Here is a 24,561-nt window from a genome sequence, read left to right as displayed (position 1 = left end):
AGTAGTTTCTATTAGCTATGGTAAGATTAGAAATTAGGCTATAAATTTATCTGTTTTTTGGAACAGCTATACATTTTGGTAATTGCAGCACTCTCATCTATAATTCTCAAGGTGATACTTATTACATTCCACTTTACGTTCTGCAATATATCCCATAATCATGATCATTCATTCTACATGAAATGGAGACTGTCAGAACGAACTTTTCTTTTAAATAGTCTTCCTTGCCTATTTCTCATCTTTTACTTCCTACCTTGAAGCCAGATAAATCTGGACAAGGATTAAAGCACACATTTTTGAATATGTTGGAATAACTTATTCAGAGATGCACTAGAATTTTCCAATAGTTTTAAATCAAGGTTAGAAGTTTGACTACAGGAAAAGTTTCGGATCATCTAGAAAGCACAGGTCAGATGCAGGAATGACTAGTCAGTATTATTTTATCAACTCTACAGTCTGTACTATGCAAGATGTTAGAGATAATGACTGCTAACAGTCCCTGCGACCTTAAAAATCTACAGATCTTTACAATAATCCAAGCACTTGTTGTCAGTAACTTTTCTGTGTGATTTTCTGGGGAGAATCTACAAATAAGTCTGCTAATTCCATTTTGAAACACAAATTAAACAAAAGAGTGCTGCAACTGTTCTAGGAGAGAGGTACTGACAAGTAGAGAAGGAAAGATGAGTGATAAAATAAGAAAACTAGAGAAGAGAAAGAAAACGGTAGGAAGAGAGGAACAAAAAGGTTTTGAAGGCTTTGTGTGTGTGTGTGTGTGCGTGTATGTGTTTAATCACATCATAAACAGATAACTCTCTCATGTTTTTATTCCAGCAATTTATTCAGGTCCTTTCTAGGATATAAGAATATTACTAGCTTATTAGCTAAGGCTTTATTTCAGGTCCAGAAATAATCTATACATTACATGAATGCTATGCAACATTCTTTGATATTAAACTCTACCATAACAACCTCAATCCCTACATTTGGGATATTCCTAGAGAGTAAAATGAAGACGCTGTTGTAGCACCATTAGCCACAGATACACTGATTTTAATCTGGTTAGGAAGGGGGATCCAGGCTTCACACAGAGCATAAGCTGGTCAGCACTTTTCGGCTTCTCAGACAGGCCTGTCTCTACTACAAACAGTCCCTGTGCTAGCTCAATTACAGTCATCACAAGCAGATCTGACTGTACTTCAACCACACCAATTTACCAAAACAAAAGCATGTTCTGGTACTGACCATGGACTTAGTAAAATGGGATGAATGCAACATTTTTTGTAATTTGAACTTTGCTACTTTGGGTACCCTCTCCCCTGCCCCTGGTTACTGATCTCTGCAAACTCTGATGTTAAGCAATTTAAAAAATGAACAGGATAGAATTCTAAAGAAAAATGGAGATTTTAAAACTTGATGGTTACATCCTGCACTTTGAGTTATATTTCACAGACCTATGCAGAAGGATAGTCATGCCACAGGTTAGACAAAATAATTACAGCATTATTTCTCAAATGGCTTGACCATTGTTAAATTGAAAAAAATTCAGGCTAAAAACATATCATTCTTCAGGTCATCAACTTTTCCTGCTATTGTTGGTATCTACAGAGTTGAGTGAACGAAGATGACTGCTGTCAGCCCACACGAGTAAGTTAGCTGTGCATTCCACTCAATTCTCCAAAGATATCTGGATGCACTAAAAAAAAAAGCTCTTAGATTCAAGTCTCAAAACAAGGATTGAAGAAAGCAAAGCAACACAAGAGAGGCAAAACTTAAGGGAGAGAAATAAACTACTCAACTGAACAATTAGAGGGCTGTCATGGCTGAAAAGCATCTGAAAGGGTAAAGAGGGAATGAAGACATGTATTGAAGGTACTAGTATTCTTTAAGCTAAGCATACCTAAAACATCCATCCAATATCAGGATATTAACCCCCATACTCAGTTGCTTTCCCTAAATCATCCAAGAACAGTATCTGCAGAATATATGAACGGCCATATATGATTGCACAGAAGACCTATTCAGCCTAGTTTCTAGTCTTCAACAGCAAACAATAGCAGACAGTGACAGACGAACGTAAATGAGATACAGAAGAATACAGGGCAAATATTTCACAGATATTAAGGATATCCCAGTGATAGGCAGCTGAGAGGTATGCCAAGCCATAGCGGTGAACTTTCACTTCTCAAGACCTTGAGAACATTTTTCTTTCTTAAATTAATCTAATTATTTCTTTAACCTAACCACCTTTTTGTAAGCTTGTGACATCCTCAACATCTGAAGTCAATAAGTTAACTATTTAACAAAGCGATATGTGAATTACTTCCCTGAGTTTCTTTTAAACCTGGTAAACAATCATTTCATTTGACTCCTCTTCCTTCTTGTATTATGCATACTGAAATATTCAAAATAAAAGGTTCAAAATTACTGGAAGTGATACAAATACGATTTGCTTATTATGAGCAAGATTCTGATTTCAAATTTTCTCCTGATCTGAAAAAAACCACAAATTTTAAAAGCACAAAAATTCCACAGAAATCTAATACCATAAGTCAGCTGTTTTGAGTTAACTGAAATATTCAGTAGAATCAAAACATTCAATTTTAATTTTAACCTTTTAAAATATTTTTATTTTGGGTATTTTTCTCATCCTGTCATTATACATTTGTTGACCTGCTGGCCTGTTCACCCCGAAAGCTCACTGGCTAATTTCAAAAGACTTTGTAGAGGGGAAAAAGTCAGCAGTAATGAGGCTTCTACAATTGTCGGGAACCCGCAGAGAGAGAGAGGAGAGACGCTATACATTTTCCCATTGAGAAATATGCTGCAGCATGAGCTCAAGCTGATTTACTTAGATAACAAGAGACATGGGAGCTAGATTTTATAAATGCCCTAATTGTGGGAAAAGCAACTTCGACATCAATCAGCTATATGACATCAATAACAGCAAGTCAGGCTACATTACTTCCAGCACTCAGAGTATCTGATGTGCTTATAAAACTGCGCATTTTGTTTTGAAAAGCCAAGCACTACTTGTTTGAGGTTTTTGCTTGTTTGTTTGTTTGTTTGTTTTAAAGAAGACAATCAAACTCATCTTGCTTGGCTGTTTTTCTGTAGAAAAACATTTTTTATCAACAACGTTAGCAAGTACCTATGCTTGAAATGAAATAGAGAAAGAGGAGAATATAGCTCTCCTGCTGCTAGTGCTCCATGCAGCCCTGACAGAATCTGGCAGATGGATAGCTCTCCTTCTTCAGGAGGAATTCCCTCATCTTCACATGATGTAATTTTATAGACCACATTTTCCCTAAAAGTTTGCTTAAAGAATGCAGAAGAAAGCTGAAACAAATCCCAGACAATTCTCACAGGCTATCTTCGGAACAAGCTACTGTTACAAAGGGGTTGGCAGCTTATTCCTGGTCAAAGAACTCCTTTCTATTCTGATCTTTATGTTTCTGCCGGAAATGACAAAATAAGGGCTGACTAGAAAAAGAAAGCAAAGCTAAGACTGGTAGACATGCATTTAGAAACAACAATAACAAATCCATCCAATCAACAGGTGTATGGAAAGGAGGTAAGCCTATAGCTTATATGAAACAACTTATATGAAAGAATAAAAACAGATACTTAAAAAATGAGTGTCAAAAGAGAACTTGTGTGTCCTGTACTGTAACTGAAAAGAGCAGTATCACCTTGCTTTCATTCGATACAACACCTTGACAAAAGAAGTGGCCACTGCAAGACTAACACCGCCCTTGGCTCCAGGATAGAGGTGTGCACACAAGCAACTCTTCTGAAGTGGTTTACTAGATGCCAATCATAACTAAAAAATATCTCCTGAAAACCTGTTCAGGTACCTATCACAGTAAAATCTTTATTATGTGCAGAAGCATCCCTTTAGGATCTCTTTTCTCAGAGCCTTATTAAAAACATTAGATCAATACAGAAGTTCAAACGTCTTTTTTAAATGGACACTGAATTAAGTTTTTTTTTTATATCTGTTGAAATACGCAGCAGACAAAATTCAAGCAAACCGGGCAAATTATAATGAAAAAGGCAATTTAAGATTTAGCCTCTTTCTGATTACATTGTCTGTGAAGGAATTATTTTCTTATGTTTTTCATTAGTTGAAAGTGTCTGACAAACATTTTAGCAATTAATTATTTGTTTACTTCTTGCAAACATTAAAAAATCAGGTAGTTTCGATCATGCACATGGATCATGTGATAAACTTTTAGCACTTCACTGGATAAAACTAAACTCCCAGAATCAGTTTTCTGATTCAAGTATTCACAGATATGATTTCAAAATCAGCTTCCCATGAATACTAAAACTGCATATTCATTGTTTCTGTAGACAGTCTTCCCAATTAACATATTTGCTAGAATATTTATGGAAAGCATACACAAAAAGAGTGTGAACAGCACCAAAGTGAATCCATTTAAATACTAGGATGAATATTTGCAGCCTCCTTACATTTCATTTTATTGTATTTTATGAGGTGTTTGCTCAACTCTGGCTCCAATCATGTCCCTAAAGATTACTTGGACTAAAATCCACTCTATGCTAGAGAATGATAATCATCTAATACTGGGGTGAAAACAGGACAATCTAGAAAGTCCCAGGAAAGAAGGAAAGCTCTGTTGTTAAAATGCTAGCCTGGCATTTAATAAACAACAGACCAACTTTGTGCTCTCTCATGGACTCCCTACACAATCTCAGATACTTTCTTCTCAAATTTTCACATAAAAGTTACATTAATGGCTCTGCCTTGCCTGTGTACATGGTCTACATGGAAACCCTATACAGACGCTTTAAGGCTTTCAATCTCAGGTGGATTCACCATGCAATGACTGGTAACTCAATTGCATTCTCATCCCATCAAAACAGAAGTTGCTGTGAATCCAGAGGCCACAAAGCCACAGTGGACACTTTGCTAAGGAACCAGTGGTCCAGAGAGCATGTTACAATCCCAAACATCTATTTTACATATATCCTTTACATATATCCTTTACTTCCATGGTAAAGGAGAAAGGAAACTGCTACATATAGCTGGGTAAAATGATGCTGTTTCTGGAGCTACTGATGGCTAGTGAAATTGCTATTTTCTTTCTAATGGGAATTTATTATATATTATTTCATTATTTCCTCTCTCCTGTTTTAAATGCACTCCCCTCTTCCCACTCTATTACCTTGTCTTCTGAGTGTAATTTAAGAATGTTAGAACAATTAGCTTTTTCACTCAAAGTAAGTGATAACTGAAATTATTCTGTCCTTGTGTGCATTATTAAAAACAACAGTAACCAGGTGTGTTCAAAGGCTATGCGGTATTCAAAACCCTCTTTAATATTCTAGTTCATAACCTTAATAGACATTTATACATGATAAATGAGGCTTTTAGGGGCTGCTGTTGTCACAGCTTGGGTAATGCCACCTCCAATGAATATTCCAAGGGAAGGGTCTTACCAGCAGTGACTGAATGTGACAGCTGTGAAGTAGCAGGCTGCTGTGTAATTTCTGACAAGAGAAACAAAAAACAAAATGGAACAAAATCCTCTCCTATAAAATTGCAAACTATTTAAAAAGCAGGACACGGGAATTGATCAGATTAGGGCATATTTATATTATAGGTCCACTAACAAAGAGCTTATAAATGGTTTCTCAGTGAGGTCTCAGTGCCATGCTATGGCTGAAGAACAACTGAAATCCTTGGATATAAGGACATGTGGAGGAGTAACTTAATTTTTAATTATGTTGAAAACACACAATTTTACCACAGCACACAGCACTGCAAACACCAGTACTGAATATACACATACAATCCTGGTGTCCTGAAAAAATAAGCAAACAAATAAATCAGCAAACAAAAGAGCCCAAAATTCTTTGCTATGACAACTCAACTAGCTCAACCTGTTTAGCTTACTGAAAAAGACTGAGAGGTGACGTGACTACCATATATAAGTACCTTCAAAGGGAAAAATAGCTAGTCCTGACAAGGGAATATAAGCATGGATTTACCAAAGGTAAATCATGCTTTAATAATGTGACTGCCTGCTGTAAGGAAATGACTAAATCTGTTAATAAGAGAAGACCAGTTGATGTGATCTCCCTTGAATTTAGCAAAGCTTTTGACATGGTCTTCCACAACATCCTCATATCCAAATTGGGATGTTACGTTCTAGGTAGGTGGACTGCTAGATAGGTGAAAAACTGGTGGGATTGTTAGGCTTAAAGGGCAGCAGTTAACGGGGTTCATATGTTGTCTAGAATTTGGCCAGCAGGTTAAATATGAGCCAGCAGTGTGCCCAGACAGTGAACAGAAGGTGAACAGCATCCTGGGTGGTATCAACAGGACCCCTGGAAGTAGATTGAGGGAAGTGACTATTCCCCTTTACTTGGTACTCATTAGGCACATCTAGAATACTGTGTCCAGTTTTGGGTCCCTCAATATAGGAAAGATATTGATCCACTGGAGCAAGTTCAGTAGAGAGCCACCAAGTTGGTCAGGGGCTGGAGCACTTGCCCTGTGAGGAGCAGCTGAAGGAGCTGGTCTTTTTCAGCCTGGAGAAGAGACAGTTTTGGAGGGACTTAACAGCAGCTACCCAGTGCCTACGAGCAAGCTGCCAAGAGCCACGGAGCCAGGCTCTTCACAATCATGCATGGTCGGAGGACAAGATACAAAGGCCATGAATTGAAAGAAAAGATGTTCAGACTGGATATAAGAAAAAATTTTTTCACCTTGAGGACAGTCAAACAGGTTATCCATAGAGGTTGGACAGTCTCCATCCTTGTAGGTTTTCAAGACCAGACCGGGTAAAGTGCTGAGCAGCCTGGTTTGATAACATAGCTGACCCTGCTTTGAGTAGCAGGTTGGACTACAGAGAGAGCTCCTGAGGTCCTTTCCAACTTGAATAATTCAGTCAGCCTATGAAAATATCACATGCTGATAATTTCTTTAACCTAGTGGTGAAAATCGTAACAAAAACCACTGACTGGAATCTGAAGCCAGACGAACTGAAAAGAAAACCTTTAGCACCGTACGTGATCAATGAAAGAAACATAGTGCAGGAAGAGATAGAGGACTTTGCTGCTGCTCTCAAATCAAGGCAGAATGCTTTTGTGAGATATCTTTAAATTAAGCATCCATAGAGAGCTTAAAACATAAGCAAATTGTGTGAACCATAATGGGTGTACAAAACAAGAAATCAGATATAACAGCAGAATGGCTTGAACTCTCTCTCCGTAATACCTTCAAGTTTAGGAAAATACTTATTTGGTTAAATGACTATTTTAATTGATCTTAGCTTTTAATCTATAAACAAAAGATGAAATCTTCCTCCATCAAAAAAAAATCAGAAAAAAATAGAAACATTTACTAACTTTATATTGTTTGTACTCCTTTTCCAGTGCAGGGCTTCTTAATAAACAATGGTCTTTGCTTCCTAGCTTGCCTTTAAGATTAATTCACATTGAGAGCTTTAAGCCACCTCAGATACCATGTAGCAGCAAATTTCAAGACTTGTATTGAGCTCTTTGTAAAAACAAATAAATCTACACATACGGAATTTAAAGCAGTGCCCTATTATCAACTGAGGATACAAAATAGTTAATACAACATGGCAACATAATATTCTTCTAAAAGCAAAAAGGTGAGGCCTGCATTTGCTCAGCTTTTAAAAATTAAATAAAATTGGTACTGTTCTGCCTGCTAGATCATTAGTTTTCCAGGATGCAGCCAGCACCCCTTATATTTCCAATTTAATGCGAATCCCGTAAGTGTTTCAATCTAGAATAAGCTCATAGAGTTACTGCCCATTAAGGTAGAATTTTAAGTAACTAAGTGCATTTGCATAAGCAAATATTTGTACCTGGCACGTAACTAATTCAGAAATTTATGTAAGGTACACTGAAAAATCTTCAAATGATCTTATTTTTAATTTAATTTGGAATACAATTTTGTTTTCAAAAAAAAGCACAAATTCTTCAGGCAGGTTTACATAAAAGAAGCTTGACATTTAAAACAATGCCTTTTTAAAACTGTCAGACTACAAACTAGTGTTTGAACAATTTTTAAAAGGCTGAAACATCTTTCCTACAAAACTGCAAAATCTGAATGTTTTTAAGCTTACCAAAACAATACACCTATTGCGAAATACAAAATATTCCATCTTTGTTTTTTTAAGCTACAAAGTAGCAAAAAATAAGGTTGAAATCCAGCACTTTCTAGCTCACCTAACTGAAATAACACTGTTGAACTCCTTTAAGGCTAGAAAAAAAGTTTGTCAGAAAATTTAAAAGGTAAAGTACCGGTTATTACAAGTCTGCTTATAAAAAGTGCTAGTTATATAGCTGCAAGTCAATGTATACACAAACTTGAGGATATCCACTTGAAGAAAGAAGATGACAGAAAAATATTTCACCTATAGTTGCTAACCAAGAGCCACACAGAGGAATCTGGATTCAAACTGATTTTATGTATAGAGATGCTCTAGGCATTAACTGATGTTTTGCATTCAGCCTTCTGGCACAACAAGCATAGAGGCAGTGGCCAGAACTAATAGCCTTCACACAAGGAGAACAAAGCAAGAAAAGAGCCTCATGCACTCACAGGTTTGGGGTATGTAGACATTTATAAAACTAGATCAGGAGCCTCTAAAACACTTCACAGAACCAACTTTTAAAGCAGGACATAATGCCTTGCTACAAATCACTAAAAGGAAGTGGGCAGATCCCGGCCCTTGGCTATATATATATTTGTCTATATGTTCCTCCTAAACAGAAGGAAGAACTAGAAGCAAGACAGCTCTAGTACAACATCATCACAATTGAAAACAGATCATCTGATTTCAGGCCTGTTCATAGTGACTGGGCTGTACTATAAAGTGTAGGCAAGGCTTGAGAATGGGCTTATGTGGCACAGCAAGTCCTAGACAGAACTCTTCTCGGGCACTTTGCAGGCTGCCCAGCACAATCTGGTTCAACCTTTATACGTTCATGTTGTGGTTAGGAAAGCTGAATTTGGGACATCTACAGATGGACATGATTGTAGCCAACCCATTCTTATGAACACATTCAGATCCCCTGAAAAGAAAACTGAGTTTGTGTTAAACTTCTTACTCTCTCCCACTCACACTCCTGAGAGCTCTTGCACTGAGACTAGCTAAATTCTTAGGCCAGCAGCATGGACTGTGTACACAGTTTTGTACCGAGAGCAGGCTTAGGCCTGGGCTTATCTGATATAATTAACGTTTCCTTTGAAGACTCAATCACTGCACAGCTGAGATAAAATACTCAAACTTTACTGCACACAACCTGTGGCTGTAGATAGACATTTTACAGCAGGGCTGCAATTATTTCCCCTTTGATCTCCACGCTTGCGCTAAGCCCCCAAACTGGATGATGCTCGGCAACATTGCAGGAACCATGGCTGTGAAACCAGAAGGTAATGCAGCATCCTAATTGTAGGAGCAGAGATTTGTTAGAATACAGGCAATTGTGTTGCACAAACCTGGGTCGTTCCTCTTACTCTCAAAGCTATGTCTAGCCTCATGCACGCTAGAAATGCTCCTTTTGCCCTTGTCTCATGCTTTCTCCTCTGCTACGCTTACATCCATGGGGTAATGTCCCAACACACAGTCCCAGATTCCACAAACTAAGCGCCACTGTGTGTTCCCTGGTCCATGGGGCCACAGGTCAAGAGAAACCCTGCAGCTGGTTGACCATTACCTAGCAGAGTTCACTATGCAAAGAACCATGCTAGACACCCCCTTCCCAATTCCTGACCTGTACGGTAGGCCCTCCAATCTCTTTTAGCTAGATGCACTTCTTTCTTTGTGTCCTCACAAGAAAGTCAACAGCTCATGCCACCCAAACATATAGGATCTCACACACAGGTCCAGTAAAGAACAAGAAACAACCCCCCCCACAAGAGATTTTTACAAACTGTCTAGAACACATATGGACACCTTTTTGAGCACTTCTAAATAATATACAGGGCAGATCTGAAATTAGACATTAATTTTAATTAAAAGTAAAATCTTACAGGGCATAGGATAAAGCAACATTTAAACACTAGAAAACACAGAGAAGCAATGAGTAAGGGGAAATTTTTTTTTTTGTTGTTGCACTTTTCAAAATTTTTCAAAGACAAGAGGAAAATCAAACAACTGATGCCAGCAATTACCTTTTCCTCAGCAGCGGGAACATGGTAAGAAAGGCCCTTTGCTCAAATCTGCTCTTTGGGAACCATTTGCTATGCAAGTCAAAACAGCTTTGTATATATAAAACCAATGATGAGTGATCTGCACTTGACTGCCTTCATACAAATCCTTCAGTGCCTCCCCCCAGCCATTATTGCCCTCTTACCTTCGAAACTCCCAGCAAACAGATAAATCCAGGTAATGGCTGGGACAAAAAGGACAGTCAGAGAGGCAGCCAGGAATTTCCGTCGCCCTCTGCAGATTCCCAGCATTCTCTCAGGAGTGGAGATTGCCAACTCAGTGCTGTTCCTATGTTGGAAGCAAATAGTCCACAGCCTCCCACATATTAATCCCTGAAAAGGAAAGGAAAAGAAGTTACCAGCTTATTTCTCTACAGAAAAGGTTGACTCTGCCAGTGTTCCTAAAGAGTTAAAAGAACAAGGTAAAAGCAGAGTTACCGCAACAGGAAAGCAGTTCCCATTTCAACATTATGCACAACATACTTAACAATACAGTAAGTTTTAGAAGTTCCATAAAACAGAGCAAGTCAGTAAAATACATCTTATCACCTAAACACACACTAAGCTAATCATACAGAGAGACATTACCTTTATTTATTCCTAGCTGCCCTTTTACTCTAGAGAGACTCTCGGTTCTTTGATGCTTGTGTGTGGTGGTGGCTCTGTGCAGATAAGAGAAAGACACCTGTATTTCTCTATCTGCTCCAAAAGAGCAAGAGTCACACCAGTGAATCATTGTACTGGCTGCAGGTGGTCAAGAATTCAAGACATGGAAGCAAAAAAGGGAAAGTAAAGATTCGGGGTGGAAGACTTCCTATTAAAATAACTCAGCTTGGCAATCTCAATCCAATACTGATGAATTGCTATATAAAAGGGAAAAGAGAAAAAGTAAAATATGCAAGGAGAAGGGGATTCTGGAGAATATCACTGTTTTTATAAGCAAAAACAAACAAAATCAATAGGATCTGAACTTGCTTAAAATAGTTGTTTTGCACTTCACAGACACAGGAAGGCAAAAGTATCTGAAGACTTTTTCATAGGAAAATGAATATTCCCATACCAGTGCAGGCATGCAGAACATAAAGACAACATTTCACATCTTTTGCTTTCTTTTGCAAAGGGAGGAAAATATAGAAAGGCTACTATTAGGCCAGAGGAGTTTGAGAAGGAAAGGGAAAAAAAATTAAATCTATGCAAATCTAGTTCAGGTTTTCTGTGGAAGAGCTTATGATTTCAGATTAAAAAAAAAAAAGAATCCATGTAGCAGCATGACAGGGAAAGAAACAAAAACTGTAGCAGTACAAGGTGTTAAACAGCACTCTGGCTTGTGCTTAGACAAGCAACTGAAGTTCAAAACAGCATTTAAAGTATTTCTATACAAACATATTAAAAATGACCACTGTGTACACTGAAAATATGTTTGAGCTCTACAACTTCATGTATATTGGGGTGAAAGTCAATTCCGAAATCAAATTACAGCAAAAATGAGAGTTATGAACAAAGAGAAATGGGCTCAGACAAAGAACTTCACTGATGGAGATACCTGGCTGCAGCAATCAGGCAAACTTACAGCTGTTCCTCAAACCTTCAATAGAGCCCACTTCACTACACTATGGTTTAAGAGCCACAGTAGTACTCTTGACCTTAGAACTGGTGCAATGGAACATAATTTGTCCAGAGTCAGCACAAAGAGCATTCCATTGTGTCAGCTTTTCAACTCAATGAATGCCTCACCACAGAGATTTTGCAGGAAATATGTGATCGGACATATTATTAACAACTGTGGTATTAGAGTCACTGTATTAGACAGACACATACATTTGGTAGATAAATTGTGGAGGACCCTTATTTTTATTCACTGTACTCGGGTAGTGATTACATTTCGTTTCTTTGCCTTACATCACGTAACTACCACAACTACGCTGAAGAGAGCCCTTTACATGCCTTCTTGAAAAACATAGATAATTTCCCTGGCTTCTGTGTTCCAAACTTGCTATATGCGTATATATTATGAAGAGCACAGAATCATTTCCTTCAGGTAGACTTTTTCTTTCCTGTAACAACAGGAAGTGCACCATTGACAGCACTCTGTGCGTATATAAATGAAACTTTTAAAAGGTGAACTGACAAGCTGGGTCGCTCTCCAGCAGTTAAATTTTGTAATGCAGCAAGCATTGGTCTCACACTGCTCCTACTAATGATACCCGTAAAATCCCCAGGTAGCAAAGTAACGCTCAACACTAAATGTTTATGAAATCATGCTGTTACAAATATACTGATAAAAATTTTCAGGAGAATGATATCCTAACCAATTAAGAAAGTATAAGGAGCAACACTGAACTCCCAATTCAGCTGCAATGTGCAGCTAGGAATGTGTCCCATTCAGTTTTCTACAAATTGTCATCCTTCAGACAAAACAGCCAAATAATTCTACACATTCATGCACATCTTCTACCTAACTAAGAAGACATTAGGGAAAATTCTAGACAATCCATTATGATGGTTTAGCCTACGAAATGTCGATATATGTCATTCATTGGTGCTTTACAAGAGAAAAGAGCCATAAACTAAAAGCAGTGTCTCTTGTTTCCCCCCATCCCCCAAAAGCTGTGAATAGCTTGCCTTGAGTTTAAAATACTAGTTTTCAGAGTATAAAATCAACATATCTGTTGAAATTTTTTTTCTCAAACTAGACAATCATCATGTAGAAAACCTACACAAGCAATTTTATAAAAGGTCTATTAATGCTAATGAAGATGCTCAGCTTAAAGGAAAAGCTTTGGACTCGACCATTTATTATGGCCTTCTTTGGTAAAGATTTTTACCTAACATACCATCTTCAAATAAACTGAATGAAGATGATGCAATTCTTTGATTAGGTTTTCTTTTCAATTCCACTGGTGTCAGCTTAATATTCTTCACGAAAAGAAAGTGACTGACAACACTGGCTAGAGCAAGGGTTGAACACAAAAATGGGCTTGCCATTGCACTTCAGACCTCTACTAGAGCATCCGCTGCTCCCCAAGCCATGGTCCTGCGGAATCAGATTATCATCTACCTAAAAGGTCTTAGAAAGCAGTCTCATAGTACAGGCTAAAAATGAAGCTACTAAGACATGTCATTGCTAACTAAATCCATCTTTTCAGTGATCCAAAATACTATGGTATTTTGGCGGTTCATTTCATTTAAACAAATCCAAGCAATGTCCCTCCTGAGATAGCTTTCTCACAAAGCAAGTAATACTGACAAAAGGTAACTATGTATATCACATATGTACGTCTTGCTGTCAGTAAGTTGGATGCTCTACACCTGTGCAATACATCCAGTTCAGGAGATCTAAAACCTCTTGCCACATGTACAGAACAGATCATAGTAACTTCAGATCAGCTCATCCTTGCTTACTGATAATGGTGCTGTAACAGTCTACTAGCTTGGACAACGCCTGTGTGACAGGTCATAGCGGGAATTAAAACAAATTGCATTTCTCATTACAAAGGCTTACTCGTGACCTTCTTACCACATTGCAACAATGAACAGAATGCCTTGGTTACCTTAGCATATGGATAAATACTTCCATTAACGATCTTGTCAGAGTGGTTGCTTTGTTTTAAATCAAGCATTATCTCCTCAGCTAAGTGTGAGGCTGCTCTCAACGAGTATGAGCACTACATACATTAAAGCATGTAACATAACACTAATCACATTAGTATTTGGTTACTATTCTTTTTTTTTTTTAATTACGACACGACAGCTCGACTATGTCGGACATTCAGCAGGAGTTCAATGGAACAATGCAAGTAATTATGAAAACAAAAATCAAACACAATTAACTAGATTTAACTGCTCTACTATAAACAGCTTTTCCAACTGCTTCATACATTTCCCTGCATTTGTTGCAGTTCATCTTATCCCAGTAATCTTCCATTTGTTTTCAGAGCCACTGAAATGAATATACACAGTTAAAGCTGTTTATACACCAATCCTGTCCCTTGGCTTTACTGGGTATCTTGAATTAATGCTGTCTAACTCTTTTTTGCTTTTCCACACTTGCAGTCACAGAGTCAATGGACAATTTCTACTGTAACGCTTTTCCCTTGGCTCTGCGTCAATGTAGCATCTATCCCTTAAGAGATTTTTCACAGTATACCAGACTCAAAATATAAATAACCTAAGGAAAAAAAGCAGTATCTCAGCCACTATTATTCTGTATTCTTTAAAAAACTGTTAATGTGGGGTTATAACAAGTTTACTTCTTGGACTCCTTAGTCCTATGGCGTCGTGACTTCAAAGAAGGATTTGGAGCAAATTCAGACTCAGCATCCACCTCAGAAGTTCTGTGAGACGACTTAAAAGGAACAGACTACAGCCAAGTTTCCAAATTCTACCAAATTTACTCTTTCTCAAGTAGTTACTAGAAAATAGTCTTATCTATAAGAGAGAAAATAGCCAGTAAGTTGACAGCACAAATGAGCTCTACCTTGCAACTGTGCTAACTGCTCTGAGGGCACACAGGATTGACACTCTCTTTTATATCTTCCCTCAATATGTGCCATGGCTCAAGGAAGTTCTATTACTGTCCTGCTAATCAAACTTTTCCAGAAGGCTCCAGGTGGTAGCGCTGTAAACAAAGCCACCACATAAACGGGGATCTATCCAGACAATAGTCTAGTCGCAGACAGACAGAAGTAAATGAATAAATAATATGCTTTCACATTTTTCCTTTTTCATTGCTATGTATTCCTTTACAAATTCACATACACCACACATATATATTATATATCCATCTTTAATGGCATTCTGTTTTTCTTTCAAGCCTAGACCATTAAATGAAAGCCTGCAACTTTAAAACTTTAAAATCAAGGAAGAAAACAATTAAGACTAACAGTACAAAAAACATTCCCTATGCCTCCACTAAAATGTCACTGGTAATGTGAGGAGAAAAAAAAAATCTATCACTACAGAAGAGACCAGCAGCAACCAAACACAGCCATGACAGAAAGATCAATCTTCACTGTTAGTCACATTTCATTTGCAAACCGTGAAAGAGATCTATTTCCAAAGTAGCTACTAACCTATTTTTTCAATGGACAAGTCAAAACTTTTCCAAACTCTTGCTTTATACAACCCACTCTCCTGTATGCACATACACCACCAGTATTTCCTGACTCCCCAATTTATCTCAATATTCCACATAGTCCAAAGAAGGCGAAACAGAGGCTGATTCAGTTTGAAGAAGTCCAACTTGACAGTATAACTGCATAATAAAAAATACCTTTAGGATTTGAGATCCCAACTTTACCGAATTATAAACATACCAGAGATCACAGACAATCAGCAGTAACAGCTAGGTAGAGACTCTTCCAATAAAATGTAAAACAATTCTGCTTCAGAACTATGGTTTACATTCAGACCACATTATTATATATCAGACCTGCACACTTCGGAAAGGGACAGAGCTCCACATTTTTGCACATCGAGGCCCCCTCCTGAAATGATGGCAGGAGACAAAAAGAATGTAATGCTACCTATTTTTGGTCAAGGCTGGAAGAAAATATCAGTGTGTTGTTGTGTCATTGCTATCCCTGTCTCTATACAGGGCATCTTCTTCATAATGCAGTACTGAAGAGTCATGGGTTTGTCCATTCTTTAATTCTCCTTCTTGCATGTTTTATTTATGCAGCAACATAGAAACAAAGCAGTCTTTAAATCGGAAACAGAGCTCTACATGTAGCATATGTATCACCTCTTCTCTCAAGAATTTTGATGCTAATACTTTGCTTCCCAGCTAACGTTCTTGGATGCTTATGCAAAAAAAATTGTTTATCTTCATTATAATCCTCTATGTATAGAGCTGCGCCAACAAAGAAATTGATTAAAGATTCATAAGAATGTTTTGCCCAGGAGAAAACAATTATTGCTTGAAGTGCTCTTTCCTGACAAAAGAATTCATGTTTCTGTATGAATGGTAAGGTACTATTTGGGGGGGAAAAAAAAAAAACCTCTTTATTTTATTGTGTAGATCTAAAACTACTGGTACTGGTAACATGCTTATAGCAGTTACTTACTTGTCAGGTGGAAAGAGAAGTTGGCATGGTACTTGCTAATTGCTTTTTAGGAAATGTTGCTATTAAATTAAAAAAATAAAATGAGAAATGGTGACTTCCTCTTAGATTCTGCCAGGGGAAAGGAATTGAAGAGGAGTGCACAGATCCCCTGGATCAAAAACTGTTTGCACAGATAGTGTCAACAAGAGAGATCTGGATTTTATGACTGTGGGATCCTCTCTGAGGATCGAGGACTGCTAGGAAGATCAAGTGGGGCAAAAGTATCCTTGCCAACAAGCTGGCCAACCTGGTGAGGAGAGATTTAAACTAGGAGTGATGGAGGATGCAGATAACGACCCATGCTCACGTGAGGAAGAGGGGGATCAGGTTGGCAGGGAAAGGGTCCAAGGTGACCCGGACAGGAGAAACCTGGCGTTCAACAAAACAGGGCTAAGGGGGCCCACCTCGAGCATGTGCATATAAACAAGCAAGTGCCAGGAAGACAGCATGGTGGGGGAAGCTCCCATTAACTTCTCTGGAAAATCAACACACTTGGGTGCCTCTCTGAAGTGCCTGTATCCTCACACACACACACCATGGGGAACAAACAAGAAGAATCTGAAGTCTGCATGCAGTTGCAGGGCTACAGTCTCACCGGGATCCCAGAGACGAGGTGGGATAGCTCGCACAACTGGAGCACCTCCACGAACGGAGACAAGCTCTGTAGGCACGACCAGCCAGGACAGCAAGGTGAGGGGAGTTAGCCAGTATGTGAGAGCAGCCAGAATACACGGCGCTCGGTCTTCGGATGGGTGTGGAGCAAGCTGAGAGCTTATGGGTCGGGATTAGTGGGCAGACCAACACGGGCAGCTTTGTGGTGGGTTTCTGCTGCAGACTGCCTGATCAGGAAGGAGCAGATGAGGTCTTCTTCGGACAACTGGATGAAGCTTCACGTTCACAGGCCCTGGTCCTCCCAGGGCACTTGACTCACCCTGATATCCGCTAGAGGGACAACACAGCAGGGCACAAGCAATCCAGGAGATTTCTAGAGCGCATTGATGACAACTTCTTAACACAGATGATGGAGGAGCTGATGAGGGGAGGTGTTCCGCTGGACCTCCTACTTCAAAACAAGGAAGGACTCACTGGGAGTGTGAAGTCTGGGCACAGCCTTGGCTGCAGTGACCATGAGACTGTGGAGTTAGAATCCTGAAAGGCATGAACAAGGCAAATGGCAGGGTCGCAACTCTGGACTTCAGGAGAGCAGCCTTTGGCCTGTTCAGGGATCTGCCTGGAAGAATCCCATGGAAAATAGTCCTGGAGAAAAGAGGGGACCAGGAGAGCTGGTTGATTTTCAAGGATCATCTCCTCCAAGCCCCAAAATGGTCCAGCTCCACTAAGAGGAAGTCAATCAAAGATGGCAGGAGGCCTGCATGGATGAACAAAGAGCTTGTGACTAAATCTGAACACAAAAAGGAAGCATACAAGAAGTGAAAGAAGGGCAAAGTCACCCAAGAGGAACATAGAGACACTGCCCAAGTGCTCAGGGATGGGATTAGGAAAGCCAAACCCCACCTGCAACTGAATCTGGCAAATCTCTCCTCAATCCCTGAAAGGATGATAGAGCAAATCCTCCTGGAAGCTTCTTCCAAACATGCTAAGGACAAGATGATCAGGAGTAGTCAGAATGGATTTATGAAGGGGAAAGCATGCTTAACCAACTTAATAGCCTTCTATGATGACATAGCTAGCTGGGAGAATGAGGGGAGAGCAGTGGATGTTGTTCATCTTGACTTCAAAAGGCTTTCAGCACTGTCTCTCATAACATCCTCATATACAAACTGATGAAGTACAGGGCAGATAAGTGGATGGTGAGGTAGACTGAAAACTGGATGACATGCTGGACTCAAAGGGTTGTGACTAGCAGCACAAAGTCCATCTGGAGGCCAGTCAGTAGTGGTGTACTCCATGGGCGGATACTGGGGCCAATACTGTTTAACATTAGCATTAATGATCTGGATGATGGGACAGAGCGCACCCAGAGCAAGTTTGCAGATGATCCAAACTGGGGAGAGTGGTTGTGCTGCCATTCAGAAGGACCTCCAAAGGCTGGAGAAATAGGCTGACAGGAATCTCACGAAGCTCAACAACAGGAAATGCAAAGTCCTACACCTGGGAAGGAATAACCCCAGACACCAATACAGGCTGGAGGCTGACCAGCAAGAGAGCAGCTTTGCATTAGAGGACCTGAGGGTCCTGATGAACAAGCTGAACACAAGCCAGCAACGTGTACCTGTGGCAAATAAGGCCAAGGGTATCCTGGGGTGCATTAGGGAGAACATCACCAGTGGCTCAAGGGAGGTGATCTCTCCCCTCTGCTCAGCACTGGTGAGATCACATCTAGAGTGCTGTGCTCATTTCTGGGCTCCCCAGTACAAGAGAGACATGGACATACTGGCGTGAGTTCAGTAAAGGCCACAAAAATGACTAAGGCGCTGGACCATCTCTCAAATGAGGAGAAGCTGAGAGATCTGAGATTGTTTAGTCTGGAGGAGAGAAGGCTCAGGGCTAGGGGGGGATCTTATCAGTGGGTATAAGCACCTGATGGGGGAGAGTAAAGTCCAACATGGGAGCAAGTTGCCCAGAGAGGTTGGGGAGCCTCCATCCTTGGAGATATGCAAAAACAAACTGAACACTGTTCTGAGCGACCTACTTTACTTGACTCTGCTTTGAGCAAGGGATGAGGCAATCTCCAAAGGTCCCTTCTAATATAAAAAATTCTATAGTTCTGGGATTCTATGATTTTGTACCAGTCTTAAAGTATACAGTGGCCATTTAATTTAAATCCTCAAAGACTCCAGCTGTTATTTATAGCACTGTGCATGGAGAATAACATGCAAAAATAATTATACTGAAACATAGAGTTAGTCTCTGCTTAAACTGTTAGGTAAAATAAGTCAACATAGGTCCACTAAAGTAAATTCACGCTACATCAATTCACAACTACTGTGGATTGAATCTCTTCCAAAGAATCACAGAATCACAGAATGGTTGAGGTTGGAAGGGACCTCTGGAGATCATCTAGTCCAACCTCCCCGCTCAAGCAGGGTCCTCTAGAGCATATTGCCCAGGATCGCGTCCAGATGGGTTTTGAATATCTCCAGGGAAGGAGACTCCACTACCTCTCTGGGCAACCTGTTCCAGTGCTCTGTCACCCTCACAGTCAAGAAGTTTTTTCTCAGGTTCAGATGGAACTTCCTGTGGTTCACTTTCTGCCCGTTGCCTCTTGTCCTGTTGCTGGGCACCATGGAGAAGAGGCTGGCCTCATCTTCTCGACATCCCCTCTTCAGATACTTGTAGACACTGATGAGATCACCTCTCTATCTTCTCTTCTGCAGGCTAAACAGGCCCAGCTCTCTCAGCCTTTCTTCAGAGGAGAGATGCTCCAGTGCCCTCATCCTCTTTGTAGCCCTCCGCTGGACTCTCTCCAGGAGCTCCCTGTCTTGCTTGTATTGGGGAGTCCTGGACTGGACACAGTACTCCAGGTGAGGCCTCCCCAGGGCTGAGGAGAGGGGCAGGATCCCCTCCCTCCACCTGCTGGCAACACTCTGCCTAATGCACCCCAGGACACCATTGGCCTTCTTGGCCACAAGGGCACACTGCTGCCTCATGTTTAACTTGTTGTCCACCAGCACTCCCAGGTCCTTCTCGGCACAGCTGCTTTCCAGCAGGTCAGTCCCCAGTCTGTCCTGCTGCATGGGGTTATTCCTCCCCGGGTGCAGGACCTTGCACTTGCCTTTGTTGAACTTCAGGAGGTTCCTCTCCGCCCAACTCTCCAGCCTGTCCAGCTCCCTCTGAATGGCAGCACAGTCTTCCGGTGTGTCAGCCTCTCCCCCCAGTTTAGTATCATCAGCAAACTTGCTGAGGGTGCACTCTGTCCCTTCCTCCAGGTCATTGATGAATATGTTGAACAAGACTGGACCCAGGACTGACCCCTGGGGGACACCGCTAGCTAGAGGCCTCCAACTAGACTGCGCCACTGACCACAACCCTCTGAGCTCGGCCATCCAGCCAGTTCTCAATCCACCTCACCATCCACTCATCTAGCCCACACTTCCTGTGTTTACCTAAGAGGATGTGATGGGAGACAGTGTCAAAAGCTTTGCTGAAGTCCAGGGAGACAACATCCACTGCTCTGCCCTCATCTACCCAGCCAGTCATTCCATCATAGAAGGCTATCAGATTGGTCCAGCATGATTTCCCTTTGGTGAATCCATGCTGACTACTCCTGATCACCTTCTTGTCCTCCAGATGCTTAGTGATGACCTCCAGGATGAACTGTTCCATCACCAAGGAATGGAGAAGATGTTGCCATTTTTATATAAGCTCCACAGTGCTCACTTAATTACTACATATTACTTAAATATTTCTAAAATCACATACAAATGTTTCTCAAATTTATATAAAAATCATCAATGCAATGGAAAATTCTGAGCACTGTAAGGAATTTCATATTTGAATAACGAAGGCACTGGTGAATAAGAACACACCGTATTATATATTTTGCCAATGATCAAAAGCAGAGGACAAATACTTCACAATGGCTAAACTGCTACACTGCTGCTTTACCAAACGCAGCATACAGTCTTAGTATTTTATTTGCATGCTTCGGCAAAATATCAGATAAATATTACACCTTCCAGGCATCCTGCAAGAGCTATCTATTTCCCTAGGCTTTCACAAGGCAAAGTGGGTGCTATACAAGTTTAAGGAAAAGGTATTCCAGAATGCTCCACCTTCTTACCCCACAGAGATGGAAAGTTCTTGTAGATAGTATGGAGTTGCGCACTTCTTTAAGTAAGGAAGAAGGTTGTAGATTTTGGTTATTTCACATAGACTTATTCTTGAACACTGGAACACCTGAAAAGAGCTTGATCATGGCTTCTTATTCTGCACTACACAGATTAATGTGGGTATTAGTCGAGAACAACATATGAGAACTTAATGCAATTACAAAAGAAGTATGAAAGGTGTTATCAAAGTCAAGCAAAGCTCTAGAAGCTCCGCCTCAAGAGGAGACACTTACAAAAGCAGTTACTAAAGAATTCAAATCGTTCCTGTGCAGAGCTAGCATTTGAATAGAATCATAGAATAATTTAGGAAGGGACCTAAATCCCTAGGAAGGATTGGAAGGGACCTCTGCAGGTCACCTGGTCCAACTTTCTGCTCAAAGCAGGGCTAATACTGGCCTTTCAAACTAATTTGTAATTTAGATAGCTCTTTACTCTTTACTTAAAAGCCATCATCTGAGGAAGCATGGCCAGGAGAGAGACAGGGCAGTGAGTTTAGGGTTTCTGTGCTCTCTCCCCACCTTTCCTCAAATTGCAGTGATTTTCACTGAACAATTTCCTTGTTCTTCTGCATGAGAAGTTCAGTCATTTAATCTCTTACTGATCTCATCATCATTCTTCTCTGAAGATTAGAGTATAGAAATAGTAAATATAAAATATTTAGCAAGTCCCTTGAAAAGAAAATGAATATACTGAAAATAAAATTAATATATTTTAAAGACCTTATTCAACTGCACATAATTAACACTTCCACTTTAAATCTAATTTTTCCCCATAATTTTGGGGGCAGAGGGGTGGTTGCCAGATCTTTTATTAGGAAAGGAAAAAAGGGTAGTGCTGATGCTGATCGTCTTCTCTCCCAAGAAGGCTGTAGAAGGCTATGCAGTTGTTGTCATGTTATATAACTCAAGTATATTTTGCACTGGCTGGTGTTTTGAGACAAAGCAGCAGAAAGAGAGGAATAACTCTTACTTTCTCTTATAACTCCACTTCTACATTTCTGGTATCTTTTAAGACAACTTGACTCTTTCTGTGCTGTACTGGCAGTCATTAATTTAACACCAGAGCAGAAGTATAGTTTTACCTCTAGTGACTCAACAGCAGGAATTTTCAGAGTAGGATAAAGGCTGAGTGAGAGTTTCAGAGAAGAGCTAAGGTGTAGGACTTCCTTATACTCTAGGCTGAGATTATTGCTGACTGGAATGAAGAACTTCAGAGTGAGACAATGAAGTAGGAATGACTGAAAGTCATATTATGATTATTCAGTACTTTAAAGAGATTTCTCAAATACATGATATTACCTATAGTGAAGACTCATTTTTGCAACAATTATGCATATTATTTCTTAATAATAGTTTAAAACCAAAAGATCCTTAAATATATAACATATAAACACACATATATAACTATACCTTGAACTGATACCAAGCCCAAAAGGATACATTTGAAATGTATTTTTAGGAAAAGCCAGTCTAATCAACAGAGCTGCAGTTAGAATAACCTCGTGTGTACCAATATTGTTACACATCTCTCTCATTCCAGATCTGTGGTCTGCTATGGTTGTCCACACCACATGCACATCTCTTGGCTCTTGGGCTCTCTTTTGGACTAAGACAGCTAGTTCTTCCAGAGATAGAATCAGGCGAGGCTTTGTAGACAGTTCACTACAAGGGACCATTCCCAACAGATAGCATGGATGAGATGGCTCCTGGCTTCCTGAGCACTATAACAACCCCCAGCACTGTCTCAGCATGTTTGCTGCCTCTAGGCACCACCATCATACTATGCCTCAAGAAACATAAAATATATCCTTTGCATCAAGTCATTAGTCAGGTGAACTGTGGCAGTCTTTCTGAAGCATGAAAAGGCAGAAAAGTAATAATGCCTGGGGACTTAGAGGAGACCTCAGTGAAGTGTGTGGATGCAGCCATCTGCTCTACAGGGGCTGAGGGCTGTGAATGAAGGCTATTCTCTGCCTCTTGGCCTGCTGATCAGGATGCGCTTTCTGGAGCCAATGCCTTTGGCAGTATAAATGTCATTGCTATACAATATTTTCTGTTATTTAAAGATGATGTATCCTGAACATGTATCACAAGCGCTATCATTTATCATAACTGTATGAGGCACAGTATTTACAATCTACCGGCCCAGTAAGTTGCAGGTACACAGCAGACAGAATGATCATAACCTAGAACAGGGTTGGTTCAGTTACACCAGTATGGAGACTGGGATCATGATACTGACCTCAAGGCTAATATTCCATCAACAAGTCAAGATATATCTCAAAACGTACTGCGACAGACAGCAATAATTGCATTTTATGGATAAGAATTTTCTCAGTTGCTTGTGGTAAACCATCAGTAAGACAATGATCGTGAAAACAATTCTAACACATTTCTAAAAATAAAACTCTTTAAACTTTTTTTTGTTGCTAGAGGATGCAAAAAATACAGGCCATAGCAATGCAGTTATTCAAAGGTTAACAAAAGTAGTCCATAGTATTATCAAAAATGTACCATAATACAATCAGCTATAAAGATTCACATAGATTGCCTGATTTTGACATCAAATTAAATAATACTGTTTTTGCAAGATACATCCAGAGCTAAGTTAACACATGTTGGTAGGACAACGGTTTTGTATATTGCCAAGAGCATATTAACTCCTTTTTCAATTGATGAAAAGATAAATAATTTGGTTGAAATGTTTTGTTTTGTTTTTTGCTGAGGATTAAAACTACACATACAGAAAACACGTATTATGTATTACTGCACAGCTAGAAGAGAAGGCAAGTCCTTTATTTTCAAAACAACGATGAAATTGCATTAAGAATATTTGTAAATGTAAAGAACATGCCCAAATCAATTGTCTTATCAATTGTCTTGAACTTTGACAATATGTCAGCATTTGCAGTTCACAGTACTAACATTAATTTTGGGATGCACTACTCTCTCCACATGGAAGATCAGAGTATTTGTTTTCCACTAATTTCTGAGCTCATATATTGCATATACTATTTTATAAGCAACTTGTAACTTGACCTTGACAGTTCTGAAGTTAAGTTTTCAATTATTTTCCTTATTTGCTCAAAAAGTTTCAAAATTGTAAGACTTATTTTGTCCACCTTGTTTTATGGAAATGTTGAAGCACATCTTGTAGCAACAGTAATTTTTATATCATGCAGTTGAAAGAATCTTAAAATTTATTCCAGTTATAAGAAGTTGCTCTTGTACATCAGGTGAAGACTGCTGAATTGCAATTTTCTGAGTTTGTTTAGAATGACAAAGCTGGAGATGAGAGACAGACCTACCCAGTGATGAAAGGCAATCTCTCTCCTACAATTGGTTAAAAATGTCTGAGACAGTCTTAAGAAGAGCATGATCTTACATTTAGACATAATGTTGTTATTACAAATTATGACAAAATATTGGTAGCTAATTTGTTGGCC

General features: G+C 39.6%; 1 protein-coding gene across 5 annotated transcripts in view; it reads right to left on the bottom strand.

The window, feature by feature from the left end:
• The window catches only part of LARGE1 (LARGE xylosyl- and glucuronyltransferase 1), a 293,776-nt gene that overhangs the window by 195,520 nt on the left and 73,695 nt on the right, over positions 1-24,561 (bottom strand). For all 5 annotated transcript variants that reach the window (XR_011141149.1, XR_011141148.1, XM_068943748.1 and 2 more), the window contains one exon: positions 10,366-10,552. Coding sequence is in view for 3 of the 5 variants with exons in the window: in XM_068943748.1 (XP_068799849.1) it covers positions 10,366-10,471 (106 nt within the window). In the remaining 2 variants the exon portion in view is untranslated. The remainder of the gene's footprint in view (positions 1-10,365; positions 10,553-24,561) is intronic.

Source organism: Struthio camelus, chromosome 1 (genome assembly GCF_040807025.1).
Source record: "Struthio camelus isolate bStrCam1 chromosome 1, bStrCam1.hap1, whole genome shotgun sequence".
NCBI lineage: Eukaryota > Metazoa > Chordata > Aves > Struthioniformes > Struthionidae > Struthio > Struthio camelus.
The sequence above is the reverse complement of the archived record's forward strand: the minus strand, read 5'-3'. Positions and strand labels throughout refer to the sequence as shown.